At 33.1% G+C, this 17,663-nt stretch overlaps 1 protein-coding gene across 4 annotated transcripts in view; it reads right to left on the reverse strand.

Annotated features, from left to right (window-relative positions):
- Positions 1–17,663, reverse strand: part of PDPK1 (3-phosphoinositide dependent protein kinase 1) — a 99,403-nt gene that overhangs the window by 31,664 nt on the left and 50,076 nt on the right. For all 4 annotated transcript variants that reach the window (XM_074196955.1, XM_074196954.1, XM_074196956.1 and 1 more), the window contains exons 2-6: positions 13,934–14,203; positions 12,536–12,578; positions 12,155–12,292; positions 2,530–2,674; positions 27–124 (exon numbers count right to left, since the gene is read on the reverse strand). In XM_074196955.1, the coding sequence (XP_074053056.1) occupies positions 27–124; positions 2,530–2,674; positions 12,155–12,292; positions 12,536–12,578; positions 13,934–14,203 (694 nt within the window). The remainder of the gene's footprint in view (positions 1–26; positions 125–2,529; positions 2,675–12,154; positions 12,293–12,535; positions 12,579–13,933; positions 14,204–17,663) is intronic.

Raw genomic sequence — 17,663 nt, forward strand, 5'->3', positions numbered from 1 at the left:
AAAAAAAAAAAACCAAACCTGCTTACCTTGCTTACTATCTGGAGATAATACTTTTGCTGTTCCAAAATCTGTAATCTGAATGTGCATGTCTTCATTTAATAAAATGTTCTCTGGTTTAAGGTCCCTGAAAAAAAGCAGATTTTTCATATTTCAGCTGAAATATTTAAAGTTACAGTTTAATATGCAATAAATGTGATCAAAGAAAAAAACAGTACAAGAAAATATAATCACTCTTAATCAAGCCTTAAAGGAAAACAGATTTATTCCATCTAGAAAATTAGCTTGCTACAAAGAGATTGTTACAATGGTGTGGAAAGTTGGAAAATATAATTCACAATTAGAACTATTTTATTCTGTTAAAAAAAAACAACACTTTTGGCTTCCATGTTTTTGAACTGAGAAGTCTTCCTAGCTCTGAAGTCAGCATTTGGACACATTTCTAAAGTGAATTATCATACCATAAAATATATGAAAATCAAAAGTCATTCCAAAAACAAAGAAAAAGAATAGGCATAAACAAACTATATTCAACCAGTCATAAAACAGAGTTTGCAAAACCATCAGGATGTCCAGAATAAACTTAATACTCTATATATTTGTTTCCTACTATTGCTACCAGGTGTTTTAACATCAATATTCTAGCTATTTCTGGATAGTTTAGTAAAATGGAATTGTTAAAAACTGTGAACCTAATGCTCAAAGTTCAACCTCTATTCTCATCACTTAATAAGATGCTCCTTTTGCTAAGCTAACTGCTTCAAGGAAAACAAACTACATACATAGGCTTAGTAAAATAGTCATCTGTCCTTGCTTTACAAGATTCAAAGAGGAAAGCTTAGTTCCTGAAATGCTATGTACTGAAACAAACCTTTTAAATCAACAATACAAAAAATTAAACTAAACTAACATATCCTTCATCTCCATTATTTCCAATGCTTTAGCAAGTCATAAAGATAAGCCTGAATTGAAAAGGCTTCAAGTATGGGTCCAGAGGGGCAGCTAGGTGGCACAGTGGATAGAGCACTGGCCCTGGAGTCAGGAGTAACTGAGTTCAAATCCGGCCTCAGACATTTGATAATTATCTAGCTGTGTGGCCTTGGGCAACCCACTTAACTCCATTGCCTTGCAAAAACAAGTATGGGTCCAGAGACAAACTGTACTTTGTCATTTCAGACCCAATCTAGCTTATTGAAAGAGGCTCATTATTAGAGAATTGTGTCTACCAAGCTACAAATATGATATAAGTTTTGACCACAACAGCCCAAAGACCATCAGCCATAGCACAGGATGATTAAGATCTTCATTAGTAAAGTGAGCACCCACACCAAAACCATAGAATGCTAAAGTTAAAATCAGGAGTATACCTATCTACTTTTAAACAAGTCATTAAAGAGGTCAACAAACAACTAGAAATCTACCTTCCAACTTTCACTGACAAGGCATAACCACCAAAGAATCAAAAGTTGCAATAATAGTGCATTTGACACGACCTGGTAGTCCCTCTATCTCTCAAGTTAGTGATAGTGTTCCTTATCAAATATTGGTTTTGGCTTCAGTAAAATGTGAAAAAATTTCATTCATTCCACTTCTCAATCTTTATACAGTTTTGTTTTTTTTCTCCCTTCCCTAAACAATAAACCAACAAAATCTAAAACAAATACCCTTAAAAAAATTTTTTTTAACTTTGCCTCATTTTACATTAAGATCTAGGACTAAAACTTGAATCTAAATTTTAATTTTTTTAAAATAAATTTCCAGGGACAGCTAGGTGGCACAGTGGATAGAGCACCGGAGTCAGGAGGACCCAAATTCAAAAACAGCCTCAGACATTTAATAATTACCTAGCTGTGTGATCTTGGGCAAGTCACTTAATCCCACTGCCTTGCAAAAACTAAAAAATAAAATAAAATGAATTTCCATTTAGTTTGGGAAGCTAAATATTATATTTAAATGGTTTCCTCTTCTGCACTCAAATATAGCCCCTCCAAAAAGCAAACAGGTAATATATATGCAGAGTTATCCAAATATGTTCATTATATTGTAACATAAATATATAAAACCTCATTAAAATAACCTTCATTTGTAACCATTCCAAAATGTGACATTCACTATTGTACTAATTTTCAGGAAAATGCTTGTAGATAATGCAAAGACTGCAAAGAGCATATTTAGCCTATTTAAGAGAATAATTCTGTTTTGTTTTTAAGTTTATTGAATGAAAGTGGATCCTGCTAAACAAAAAAGAGCCATTCTTTAGAGCTTAATCAGGCAAATATACAGCTGTAAAATACCATCAGGTTTCAAAAGTGTGTAATTTACTACCATTGTGCAACATACAGAAGGAAATTATTTCAAAACTACTAACATATAATTGTGCTGAGTTAAGTGTTTTATGAAGTCCGAAAAGACTTTCAAAATATTTTTACAACTCAAACTGGAAATGCACCTTTAAATTTTGTAAAAGTAACCATCCTTTAGCAATAAATAGATCTACAAATATTTAAAGATAAATCTACTTTAGTAAATTACCTGTGAATAATTCCCTTTCCATGCAAGTATTCTAAAGCACATACAATTTCAGCAGTATAAAATCTGGTGCAGGTCTCATCAAAAGAACCAATCTTTCGAATGTATTTAAGTAGCTCTCCATTTTTGGCATAACTAAGGCCAAAATCTGAAGAAACAGTTAAGGATCAACATTTCTGGGCTTAAAAAACCAATTAAAAAATCTTAATAGGCATATAGGAAACACTTTATAACTAAATGAAAACTGAAGATAACAAGAGCCAAAAATCACAGGGCAACATAGAAATGTATAATCTAATATCAAAATTTAGAGGAAAGCCTAAAAAGAATGTAAAACTTGAATTTCATTCAGATTATTGGGGGGAAATGATTAAAAACTATTAAAGAATCTTTACTGATAAACCCCAAAATTCCAGCTTCTGGGAAAATAATTCACCATTGAAAAAACTGCTAGGAAAACTGGAAAGACAGTATGGTAGAAAGATTATGTATCCTTTGATCTTGAAGAAGACCATGACATCACACATGGATTAGATTTGAATGAGGAAATGCTGTGCTAAGTGAACAGTCTCACTTTCTCCTCCAGAAAGTGGTCAGAAATAAATCAGGACAACTGGAGATGGCCCTGGATAAGAGGCAATCAGGGTTAAGTGACTTGCCCAAGGTCACACAGCTAATACAGGTATCTGAGGTGGGATTCAAACTCTCATCCTCCTGACTCCAAGGCCAGTTCTCTATCCACTACACCACTTTGCTGCCCTAGTATACCAGAACTAGGCATAGACCAACATCTCAAATTCTTTCAGAAAATAAGGTTGAAATAGGTACTGAATTTAGACATAAAAGGTGATATCAAAAGCCCAATTAGGAGAACAAGGGGTAGTTTATCTGTCAGATCTATGTATGGGGGGCAATTTATAACCAGAGAAGAGACAAAGATCATTGTAAAAGACAAAATAGATCATTTCAGTTACAGGGAAATTGAAAAGCTTTTCCACAAATAAAACCAATGCAGCCAAGACCAAAAGGATCAAAAGGAAGCTGGGAAACAATTTTTACAACTAGTGTTTCTGACAAAATATTCATTTCTAAAATATATAAAGAGAACTGAGCCAAATTTTTAAGAATACAAATCATTCCCCAATTGATAAATGATCAAAGGATATGAAAAGACAATTCTCAGATGAAATTAAGATTATCAATAGTCATATAAAAAAATGCTCTAAACCATTATTGATTAGAGAAATGCAAATTAAAACACTCTGAGTACCACCTCACACTTAGCAGATTGGTCAATATGACTAAAAAGAAAAATGATCAATGTTGAAGGGCTAGTGAGAAAACTGGGACTCTAATGTATTGTTGATTGAGTTGTGAACTGATTAGAGAGCAATTTGAAACCATGCTCAAAGGACAATAAATCTAAAATACCCTTTGATCTAGTAATACCACTTCTAGGTCTGTATCCCAAAGAGATCACAAAAAAGGGTAAAAACCCACATGTTTAAAAATTATTATAGAAGTTCTTTTTATAGTGACAAAGAATTGGAAAGTAAGGGAATGACTTAAATTGTGGTATATGAATGTAATGGAATATTTTTGTTCTATAAGAAACCATGAAGGTTTCAAGAATGGCCCAGGAAGACTTTCACAAACTGAAGCTAAGTGATGTGAGCAAAACTAGAATATTAAACACACTAACAGTAACATGGGATGATGATCCATTATGATGGACTTCATCGTTTCTATAGTACAATAATCAAAGCCAGATAGTGATAGAGAATATCATCCATACTCAGAGAAGCAACTGTGGAGTTTAAATTCAGATCAAAGTTTATACTGTCTTCAATTTAAAAAAAAAGCTGTCTTATGAATTTTGTCTTTTTTTTCTAATATTTTTCTTTTTTTCATTTGGATGTTTCTTTTTTCATGACATGACTAATATGAATCTAAGTTTAGCATGGTTATAGATTTAATGCCTCTATTATGTTGTTTTCTATTGGGGAAATGGGGAAGGGAAGGAAGGGAAGGAGAAAAATGTTTTTAAAAAGTATTAAAAATATTAGTATATGTAATTACCTAGCTGTGTGGCCTTAATTACCTAGCTGAGTGGCCTTGGGCAAGCCACTTAACCCCATTGCCTTGCAAAAATCTAAAAAAAAAAATACACACACACACACTGTATTATGTAGGTAGAAAAAATGAATGAATGACTAAAAAAAGAGATAATGGGGGGGGGGGAATAGGGGCAAAAAAAACCTTTCAGGTAGGATTCAAACCCAAAACTCATTCAGTCCCACCTTACTCAAGCAGGAATCCTACTCTAAAAGTCACTCGGCCTCTTTCTTCTTATAATGAAATGATTTTAACCATTTTGCACTCCCATCATTATTTCTAAGAGGAAATTAGACCCAGGTTCTAAATACAAACACTACTTCTTAAGCTGGGAAATAATTTGGGTAGGAGGAGGTATGGTGTAAAGACCTAAGTACTATGAAACCCAAAGTTTTGTTCTGATACAAGTTCCCATCACTGGGACTCAGTTCCCTTTTTCAAATAAGGAAACTGTTTTACATTATTTCTAAGGTGTTTTCCAGATCTAATATTCTCTAGTTTTAGTAGATAACCAGGTACTTCTAAGCTCCAATTACTGTGTATTTAACTTCTGATAGGAAATGAAAAACAATATTCTTTTTGGAAATATATGCAATATGTTTGTGTAGCATTGATAGGAAACTGTTCAAAGTTATGCTTAAGAGTTACACAACTTATTAATATCCAAATGACTCAGCAACAAATTTTTAATTGAGCAGGAGGAGCTTTTGTAGGCTAATTAGGGTTTTATTCTCCCCAACAGCATAATTTCACAATTATTTTATTCTCCACAATAGCATAATAAAAGTCATTCCCATTCCCTGAATACAGCTGTCTTGAACGCAGTAAGCACTTAACAGCTTGTGCATGAAAATTCAAACAATTCTCTCTTAATTTGAAAACATAAATTTCCCTCACCTATAAAGTACTTTGCAAAGGAGTAGTTGATTTATCACTTCTTGGTTCAATAAAATTCTACAAGTATTTAAGCATTTACAGTGAGCCCAGCACTATACTTTAGGAGATCTAAGAGGAATATGGAAAATCTTATCACCACTGGAGTACTAGGTGTCCCATGCAATGGAGATTCCAGATAACTAAGAAATCATGCCATCAAGGACCAAAACTTAAAGCAAATTATAATATACTAGGCTGTCTTCTATAACAAAAGTTGTAGCATATAAGGTAAGCTTAAGTCTTAATGGGTTAGATTTTTCAGCATAAATAAGCATTTTGGTACTTTAGAGATTCTGAAAATGTAAAGGAGCTTTTTGCCTCTAAGCTAAATGACCCTAGAAGGCTGGGCAGTCATAAGTTTTGTTATTTTATAGTTTTTCTTTTCACCTTTCACTGATATAAAAGTCTTGACTCTAAGCTCTTCCTTTTCACCTCTCTCCCCATTCTTTCACCAATGGATTTTGTGATCTGAATTAATGTGTTAATATATATATGAGATGATCAAAGCTCTGAGATGATTTAAGTATATGAAACAATTAAAAAATACAAGACAGAATGCAACCAAATTGTGAGGAATATGTGAGTATTTGGGTTCCACAAGAATGTGAAGGGAGAATTGTTAGTTTACATTACAAAGACTGGGATCTGCCTGCATTGTTGCATATGAGCAAGTACTAAGTTAAAATCAAAAGACTTAGTGTTTCAATCTGATCAAAAACTGATGAGATTGCCCCACCTATTTTAAATTAATCTAGGGTCCTGACCTTCTTTTTTGTGCATAAATGACAAAACAAAAAAAATAATAAAAACCATTAGAGAGAATCAAGAATGGAAGGCAAGATTTGGAGCAAGATTTGAACTGGACTTTTAAAAAATATTGGGACCTGGAAAAGGCAAAAGGAGATGGAACAGTATTCCAGATAAGAAGTACCACATTTAAAAAAGTTATATTAATAGAAATAAGTATGATATATCTGGCCAATAACAAGAAAACTGTCAATTAGGAATGTGGGTCCTGTTCCAGTAGGCAACAGTAATTATGACAAAAATCGAGATTTTGAAAAGAGCAGTCTGATAGTAATGTTGAGGTTGCAGAAAGGAGAGATACTAAAAAAGAAGACTAAGTGTCAAAAAAAGAGTTGAGGACCTGGTGGTGCTAGTGAAAATGGGAAAAAAGGAGGTAAGGTTCAGAGATATTACAAAGGATGCTGGTATCAGGCTATATTTATAAAGTAAAGGTAAGAAAGGGATAAAAAGATACTGATGTAGGGAAAAAATGTAGAGAATTATGAATGTAGCAGAATGTAACAGAAACGAGATTTGTAATCTTAAAGGCTGCTAAATCTAAATTGGGTGGAAGTTTCCTACTCTTTTTTTTTTAAGTTTTTGCAAGGCAAACAGGGTTAAGTGACTTGCCCAAGGCCACACAGCTAGGTAATCATTAAGTGTCTGAGGCTGGATTTGAACCCAGGTACTCCTGACTCCAGGGTTGGTGCTCTATCCACTACGCCACCTAGCCGTCCCAAAGTTTCATACTCTTGAGAAGTCAATCAACTACCATCGTGACTACCTTTGCTTCACTGTTCATTGTAAAATTTGTATCCTAACCTCCTGAGGCTTCAACCCTCTACCTAATTCTGGGTCCAGTAAGGGGAAGGGAATCTACCTTTTGCCTCTGGATAAGGACAAGACTATAAAAATCTTGGGTGGAACCTCTGCTGGGGCCTGAGTCACCTCTGACTTTCTGGCCCAGTCAACTCTGCTTGACTACTCTTTTTTCTCTGTCTTGTTACCTTCCGTTTTCTTATGTGTTGTAACTTCTTTTAATAAATTTTTATTTTCTTTCCACTCTTGCTTTCCTGAGTCTGTATATGATTCCTCAAAGGCAGAACCAAATTCAAGTAGCCAGCAGCTACAACATCTCTCCAAGGTTGGGTAACTTGTATAATGACAGTAACACTGACAGAAATAGAGAAATTGGAGGGGAATTATAAATCTGAAATTCTCAATTCTGTTTAAGTCTGAGGAAAAAAAGGATGCAAAGAACAGTATGAAAATAGTTATAAAAGATATAGACTACAGTTTTGTCGAAAAACAAACAAAGGGGGCGGCTAGGTGGCACAGTGGATAGAGCACCAGCCCTGGAGTCAGGAGTACCTGGGTTCAAATCCAGCCTCAGATACTTAATGATTACCTAGCTGTGTGGCCTTGGGCAAGCCACTTTAACCCCATTGACTTGCAAAAAAAAACTAAAAAAAATAAACGAAGAAGAAAGATGGATATGGAAATCCATTTGCATGGAGATGAACAAAGAAGTTACAAGAACAGATTTCCAAGTATAGATAAGCAACTTGAGGGAAACTATGTTAAAAAACTCTGGTAAACTGAAAATTATAAACTCTGATACGGAAATGGGGGGAAGAGATAAGTGTTAGCAGATCTGTGATATATAGAAATTATTTTCACGGTTCCTAGTAACTTCAGAAAACCTGTAAGTGCCTAAGAAACATCCAGGTTTAAGAGGAGAAAATACTCCACCTGCTGGCTTACTTATGCCAAGCACAATTTTAAATAGATTCATAGGAGAGAAAATGAAAAAGCAAAACAGGATCTACTCATACTTGCTACATTTTCTTCAATCCTTCATCCCTTTTGACTCTTAGTAACCTAGCTTGCATACCTTTCTTAGAAACTTTTTTTGATTAGATTTATGATCAGAAGACAGAACTTTAGTCCATTATTTGCTTTCTTTGTATCTATTTCCTCAACTGTAAGATTGGATCAGTAAAATACTATTTGCCTAACAGATGACAGTAAAATGAGAATGCAAGCAAAACGCTCTAGGATTGTAATTTGTATTTATATAGCACATTACAGTTGTTGTTTTGTGGTAGAAGTAGGAAAAATAGTAATAAAAGGCTTGAGTCAATCAAGATTCTACAAATAATAAATGGAATGAAAGTATCCATAGTTGACGACAAGGATACCTATTGGACAACCTTAGGGTCATAGTTGACTTTCCTATCCCCAAAATTTCCTAAATCCAGCACAATCCTGCTTTCTTTGTTAATATTGTATGGTTTTAGCTTTTCTCTATTTTCATTTTTCATCATCCTAGCATAGATCCTTATCAGTCCATGTCTGATTTTAGTCTTATAATAACTCCCTGTCTGACCTAAAAGGAGCTGAGATAAAATGAAATGCGTATCAAAAACCTTGCATCATTTTTCATATTCACTCATCTCTTTTGTAAGATATTAAAAAAACACTGATTTGAAATAAGACTTGGTATTTGCAGATAATTTTTGAGAGGAAAGGGGTCACCTCTTCTGGTTCAAAAATGTAATAAAAGGAAAGAGGATTTAATAAGGAGTTCAAGTAAAAACAGCCCACTGAAAAAGTGAGATCTATAGAGGGAAGAGCCTTCCACAAACAGAAAAAAAATTGCACCTTATGTTGATAAAACTCTTTAAAGACAAAAGAATTATAAACACATAGAAAGTAATGTACAGACAGGAATCAAAGAAAGAGCTTAGACAAATGATCTCCTTTTAGAGGAGTGGAGCAGAAGAAACTGATTCAATCTACTGAGAAGGTATCATTAACTCAAAGAAATATGGAAGCATCAGGAAAGAACAGAGGGTTTGAGAAAAGAGGAGATTGATTTGGAACATATCTATGAGAATGTGAGAAGAAAATGACAACAAAAAAATAAATAGGAGGACTGCAGAGAGATGGCTAAGACAAAACTGAAGTTGAATAATAATCTGAACTTGGGAGTCTAAGCTCTCGTCTGCAAGTACCTTTTAGTCCAGCAATAATATCTTTATAAAATTTATAATATCTGTATTCTTATGCAGAGTAATCTAAAGTTGGTCAATCCAACAAAAACTAAGAACTTGAAGTACTCTAAAATTGATTTGTGGGCAGCAATATCAATCAACTATGGAGCTTAAGTTGAAGATGGAGTACAGCATATATGTACAGGGATAAGAGAAAAGTGGAAGCCTAAAAAATGCTGTCCAAAACAGAAACATTTTAATGGATATGAGAATGAAAGAGTTAATAACAAGAAGCCTATGGTTGGAGATGGCTAGGTGGCACAGTGGATAGAGCACTGGCCCTGGAGTCAGGAGTACCTGGGTTCAAATTTGGCCTCAGACACTTAAATTACCTAGCTGTGTGGCCTTGGGCAAGCCACTTAACCCCATTTGCCTTGCAAAAACCTAAAAAAAGAAATTTAAAAAAAAAAGAAGTCTATGGTTGGAGAGGATAAATACAAATATAAGACTTAAGATCTTATAGACATAATCCAGTACAACGGTGTATAATCAATGAGTACATATAGACCAAAGGAGTTTGGGAAGAATTTTAAGTCAACAAAGTTGCTATCTTGGGAAAGGTTAAAGAAAAAAAAGTAGATTCTCTACTAGCTTCACTAATGGTAATTATTTAGGTTCTTGGCTAAGTGGCACAATGGATAAAGCAATGGTCTTAGACTCAGGAAGATAAAGGTTCAAATCCTGCCTCAGACATTTTACTAGCTATGTGATCCTAGACAAGTAATTTATCTCAATGAACACCTCAGTATTTTCATTAGACAAATACAGATAACAGTAAAAGTTACCTCACAGGACTGTTGCACAGATCAAATGAGATAACTTATGTAAAATGATTTGCAAATTTTAAGGAGCTATATAAATACTGTTACTATCAGGGAATTTAATGAGCATTTGATATGTAAATTGATTTATTTATTCATTCCCAAGCAACAGTATTAAATTAAGATAGGAAGCTTATAAAAATTTTAAAACTTGCCAATTGATTGACTTATAGACAATAGTTAAAGCTTAAGATAGTTGTGTTTTCTTTTTTAAAGATTATTCTCAATTACATGCAGAACTGCTTGGAAACTAAAGGGTAAGGAACTAGATACGTCTCTAGATACCTTTATCCTATCTAATTTGTAAAGCACTTATACAATAGTTAGTATATAGTAGGTGCTTAATAAATACTTGTTCTTTTCCTTTCCTTTCCACATAACCAGGTCTTCTACATACTGAAAGACATAGAAGCAATGAGACAATAATTTATCAGCTTTAAATGATCACATTAATAGTGGAGAACACAAAAATAATTTTAAAATAGTAAAACATTCCAAAAGTTATTTAAATTTAAATTTGAAAAGCATTATATGCTAGCATGATAGATTTACCTTCTAAATTATGCTTCTCCTGAGCTGACTGTAAAAAGAATCCACAGATACACCTTAGTGTGATGGGACACAATGCAGAGAACCAGATGATTTACATTCAAGTCCTTCCTCTGATCTGTATTGGCTGTGTGACCCAGGACAAGTTACTTGACCTTTCAGTGCTCAATGCAACTCTCTAAGACAATAAACTACAAAGACTAAATCGCAATACTAATCTACATTGGCAGAAGGGAATTTTGCTCAATAGGAGCCATCTGCACCAATGAAATCACAAGACCAGGGCCTAACTGTTCCTAATTATTCACTGCAGTTCTGTAGTAAAGAGATATCCACTAAAGATGAACAAATGAATCACTCAGCAAGCACTTATTAAGTGCCAGGTCCTGTACTGGGTGTTGAGGATGCATGGCAAAATTAAATAAGGTATGCATGCACTTAAGGGGGCTTATACTCTATTAAAAAAATACATGCATAAACATATTCAAAATAAACATTCAAGGTGAGTAGGGGGGGGGATAGGAGAAAAGAAGCAACAGTAACCAGAAGGATCAGGAATGATTTCCAAAGAAATGACACTTGAACAAAATTTTGAATGAAATAAGGGATGACAAGAGGTACAGATGAGGGAGTTTTGGGGTAAGCCTCTGCAAAGTGCAGACAGGAGATGAAGGAACATATCACACTTGAAAATCATAGAAAAAAGACAGTCTGGGATTTTGTACTCAAATCTTCACTGTATCCCAAACCTATCCTTTTGTATTTGACAGCCATTCCTGTTCTTTCACCTGTATTGCCAGTTTTACATAAGTCTTTTTTCTCGCCCTGAGATAAGAGAATCAATCTCAAGATTCTATGGAATACTAAATTTCTGAATTATTTTTCATTTTAATTATAGATTCAACTAAAATGTATAAGGGAAATATGTATTTTCAATATTTTGGAAAATACCTTTACAAACTTTTTAGGTGTTTTAATGTAGAGGAATTAAGTTCTTTTTTATTTAAACAATACATGTGTGTGTATATGTAGATATTATTTACAAGGTTACAATCCTCCTGATGAAGCTGAAAAAAATTTGCTCATTTATAACTGCAACGAATATTCCTTCAACTATTACATAGCATAATGTTCTCATTCACTAAGTCTTGGTTGTACTTTTTGAAAATGTCTATCTCAAAATGTGTCAAGAATTCTCAAAATTAATTTATCTTAATTTATTTTCATTTTTCAAATGTTTGCCATATTGTAGTAGAGACTCCCCAATGTGCCAAAACTCCAAAAAGATTAAGAATCACTGCTTAGTTATGAAGAAATATTTCCATGGCCTACTTTGACCATATCAAATGGCATTTCAAAGGATACACAGCTTCTCATCATCCTGAAATGTGAAGTAAAGTTTTACAAAGAAAGGGTGATCCAGGCGGGACATTACATCTCTTTCTCTGGTTACATATGGTACCTTGTTCTCTTTTATGATATGCCGTTTCTCTAGGATTTTAACTTAAACAAAAAAACCAAAAGAAATGAGTTACTAAAACTGCTATCAAAGATTTAAATAATCAATTTACTAATACATACCATATATTAGTTATTAAAACTTAAACAAATTTTTAATAGCCCAGAAAAAATTAAGTATTTACAGGTTCTTTACAAACAATATAGAGTACTTAAATTGATTTTTTAATGCAACAATGTTTTTATATTTATAGATTTTATCTTAAACTTGCATATAATTTTACTTACTAGCATATTCTCTTGAAGTTGCCAATTCTCGGGCCAAGACAACCTGATTTTGGAAAAGGGGAAAGGAAGGTGAGAAGATAGGAGAGAAAGAAAAGACACAACAAAAGGTACCCAAATTAGCTTCAGCAAAAAATTTTAAATTGTTTTTTGTGTACAAAAGTAATATATATTGAGTTCAATGCTACACAAGATAATGTGCTATAAATATGAATATGTACATTCGTACAGATAAGGATCTTGTATAGCACTAATATCATGAAATTATCAATTTACCAATAAAAGGTGGCTTTATCCTGGCCCTACAAAATATGGTAGCAGTCCTTTTGTAACCAATGGTCATAATTCAGCCACTACTTTCAGAAATTATCTATAAAAACTAAGGTTGAGCCCTGGCCAGAACTGGCAAAATGAGCTTTAAGGCAGAAAAGTTAATTCATTGTGTACAAACAACAGCCTGAGAAGTCTGGAAATAGTGGAAGAATAGAAATCCTGACCTGGGCCATCCATGTAACTTCATGTTCTCATTTGAGAATTGTCAAGTAAATCACAAAAGTAACCACTTCTTTGTGATTCTGCTAATGAAGGTTGAACTGAAGTGCAACGCACAATAGACTGGGAGCCTGAAGGTCTGAGTTTGTGGTCCTAATCCCTAAATTTATCAACACTGTGACTTTGTTGCTGTTATAGAGAAGATGAAAAAGCTCTAAGCAATTCTCAAACAACTGCTTTTCACTTCAAATTATATTGCTCCCAGAAGCAAAGCACTCTTTCATATGAACAGACTACTGTACTTGTATCATAAACTCATTTTCTTTTGTAAAACATATCTTTTCCAAAGATAAGCAAGGGAAGATTCTATGTTCAAGTACTAATATCTAATAAACAGAAACATCCAGGGAAAAACCTCATTATCTATTTTGCTGAAATGAAAGTGGTCAAGCAAATAACTGGCATTAAACTGACTCCAAGATTCAACCTAAGGGACAGAAGCTCCTAGTGTTATAGCTAATAAAATCAAGATGACATCATTTGTTTGACAAAAGTTCATGGAATTGTTTGTTTTTATAAAATACAAATATTTTAATACAATTTTTGTAATTTGAAAATGGAGAAGCAGTATAAACATTGAAAAGGCTGATCTTAGCCACCTTCATAAGAGGAAATATATCTCATAAAATGTTATTTACCTAAAACAACTGTCTATTTTTCTCATTCATTTAAATACATTAATAAATATACTCAATCTAACTCAATCTAACATTCTTTGACTCCTTCTAACACTCTTTGACTCCTTCTAAGAACCTACAAATTACCATTAGAATGGAGTCCCCTAGCTCAAAGTTCCAAAGTATCATCTTAGAAAATATTAATTAAAATAATTACTATTCATATACTTACTGTTGAGAAAGATCCTTCACCAAGAATTTTCCCAAACTTGAAATCTTCTGGCCGTTTCTTTCGAGGCTGTGGTAGCTGCTGTCCTGAATGTTGTGGTAAGGAATTGGAATTAGACCTTGGCTCGGCTGCAGTGCCATCCATGGTAGACCCCTGTCTACTACTACAGGGAACGATGACAGGGGGAGTGCTGGAATCTGTATGGTTTCTCACCATTGATGGGGTTGGACAGGAACATAATACCACACTACTTTGTATGGGAATAGCATCATACTAGGAAAAAAAAAGGATAAGGGCAATTAGTTTACACTTAGCAGATTTTATTATCTATATTTTCTAATTTTATTCCTATAAATAAAAATATCAAGGTAAACAGACTATTTTAAAATATAACATGGTTTGTAAGATATGTGGTCCAGTGGATATCTAAAGTAAGAGGACCTGGGTCAGAGTCACAGCTAAAGCCACTTTTTCTTCCTTTTGACTTTAACCTAAATAACTATTCTTCTGTGGATAAAAATGACAAAGAAAATAACTAAGTAGGGATGCAGATTTGATTTCCAGAAGTTAACTCTGTACAGAGAACAACTGCTCCTTAGAAACTGATTTCCCTTCTAGCCCAGGTCAGTCATTTTACAAATTAGTATCATAAAATAAAAGCAGAAGGTGGGCAGGATAAGGGGGATAATACTACTAGGGCTTAAAAGTCAACTTGAACCTCTTTCAGTCATTAGAATTGCATCTCAGTATATCAGTTGAACAACATGAAAGGGAACTTTTGTGACTTGAATGAAAAATGATACTGGCCAAGGCAGTAACTTTATGCAAGGTAATTGCCTAAGCTCTTTATAACACATAATAAGCTTCAAAAATACTACTTTAGCCTCTACTATTAATTAGCACATGAAAAAGTCACTTATCCATAACCAAAAGCAGGGCACAGGTTGTCATCTACAGTAAACCAAGCAACACACAGGAGAAAGTGATGAAAGATGGAATACTATTTAAGAATAATTTATAAATATGTATATGTGTGTTTTCAAATCCAGGGAAATCTGCTTTTCATGACATCTACATATTTATTTTTTGCAGTTACACATGTATTTACTTTTGCAGTTGCACATGATACAATAAAGTATCTAATGGAAGTAAACATAGAGATGTGACTTTCAAATACTTTTCCTGGGTCTGCTTACTTATCAGTTAGGAAAATGTTACATAGTGCCTTAAATTCAAAAAGCATTTTGTAAATAAAAAAGACAATATAGGTCAATTATTCTTTTCATCACCAGTACATGGAAATGTTGACTGAACTAGAAAGTATATTTGTGAAACATCTTTTCACTATAAAAATATTTAAAACAACTTGTAACATTCCATGATTCTGTGATTAGTCTAAAGAAGACAATGTCAAGAGTGTATTTGTTAAGGCTCAATATAGACAAATCTCTACAATCCAAAAAAACAACTCCAAAGTACAGTGAGTGGCAAGGTTTTGACCAGGATAACAATGGCACATGGGGGTCATTATGTTGTTATTAAATTAAAAATATAAGCTATTCAAATAATCAGTATTGTCACAGAAAAGTATAACAGAAAAGGAGGTATAAAAAGGCTTGAATTCAATTGTCACTGTCTAGTTCTATGACCCTAGACAACTTACTAACTTCTCTGATGCTGTTTTCTTTCCTTTAAAATGTAAATAATTTCTTCCTAACCAGTATAATTATAAAAAATAAAATTTTAGCCACTTCACTAATAAACGTGGAAGCATTTTCTTTTAGTAAAAAACAATACAAATATAAAACTTTACTTTTACTTCAGGGTCAATCTTAGAAAGTTAATGTTAAACAGAGACTGATACATCTTCACCCTTGAATAACTATTATATGCTATTAGCAACAGAGCTACATTTTTCAAAAACAAACTGTAATCTGGCCCAAGAGACAACTGTCATGCTTAATATTTAATATTACCTAAGACAGCTGTTGATGTGATAACAAGGAAAGAAGTTTGCTAATGAGCAGTATAAAAATAGATGAGGATATTTAACCAGAAGCTAGGTTCTAAAACCTAACAAAACACAATTACCTGTAGAAACAGAAGTATAGCTCAGAAATCAACCTGGTTTACTTGGAACACAAATAGTACTCTGTGATTATCTTTATACATTTATATTACATTGAATTTTTAAATATTTGTATATATTCCATAATCACCCAACAGTCAATACATTCTTTGAGGGCAGGTTGTCATATTTATCCTCATGTGACCTAATAACTAGAACAGGAATTTATACATTAAAAAACTGCTTAGTATATTACAAACTGAGAGAATTAGAAAAATTGACAGTTATGGATCACTCTGGAAAAATGAGAAATGCTGTGATATTTTCTTCCAATTCTGTCACTCTCATGTAAGTGGGCACACACATAAACATACAAGAAATTCATACAAAAGCATTTATTAGTTTTACTTGCATTTCCTTGGAAAAGAGAAAAATACTATAATTTTTCCTCTTGAGGACTGAGCATGATTTTTAATCTTAAAAATAATGCCACATAAAGTATAAAACCCTGGAACTCACTGGTAATATAAAAAACAAAGAACTTTAGTTACAAATTTTTAAAATTTGAGGGAAGCACTATGTTTTCCATTGTTCTAGAGAATAGAGGGAGAAAATCAAAGTTAATATCAAGAAAAATCCTATTTTATTTATCTCAAGAGTTTTGGAATCCTAGAAAGAGCTAAAATGATATGACACTATCAACAGTAAATAGCCTAAAAACATTCTAAGCCCTTGATTTTTCCCTAATGAGTGGATATGAAGAGGGGAAAAGTAAGGAGAAAGAGGTATTATCTGCACTAACAAACAAGTGGGAAAAAAAAATCTTTGTAGCACAATTCTCTGACAAAGTCTCCTTTTCAAGATATAGCTTAATTTCAAATCGATAATAAGAGTCACTCCTTAATTGACAAATGGTCAAAAAATATTAGCAAATCATTTTCAAAAAAAAGAAATCTAAACTCAATAATAGCATCATGAAAAATTGTTCCAAATAACTAATAAAGAAATACACATTTTTAAAGGAGCTCTGAGATTCTATCTCATACCTATCCTATCAGTGTGGTAGAGTTTAACAAATAAGGAAAATGATAAAAGTTAGAGATAAATGAGGGAAAACAGATAAAATGGTTTATTGCTACTAGAGCTGGAACCTGACTAAACAACAAATAAACTGTGACTACTAAGTAACTACCACAACTAAGGTTTATAATCTAAAGAAATGAAAGAAAAAGGAAAAGGAATCATATATATACAAAAAATATCTATACTAACTCTTTTATGTGGTGGCAAAAAAGTAGAAATTATGGAAGTACCCATTAGTAAAGGAATGAACATCTTATGGTACATAAATGTATTAGAATATTATCACATCATAAGAAATGAGAAAAGGACCAGTTACAGAAAAACCAGAGATGACGGTTATGAACTGATGCAAAATGATGTAAAAAATACAAGGAAAACAGTTTATATAAAAGCAACATTACAGAAATAGACAACTTTGAAAGATCTATGAACTCTGATCAAAGTAATGACCAAAAAACAATGCCAAAGTACTGATAGAAAAAAATCCTACCCACCCCCAGCACAGAGGTCGGGATCTCTATGCAGAATGAGATGTACATTCTGTACAAGAATAATGTAAGAATCTGTTTTGATTTTATAAGT

The sequence above is a fragment of the Macrotis lagotis genome, chromosome 8 (genome assembly GCF_037893015.1).
Source record: "Macrotis lagotis isolate mMagLag1 chromosome 8, bilby.v1.9.chrom.fasta, whole genome shotgun sequence".
Lineage (NCBI taxonomy): Eukaryota > Metazoa > Chordata > Mammalia > Peramelemorphia > Peramelidae > Macrotis > Macrotis lagotis.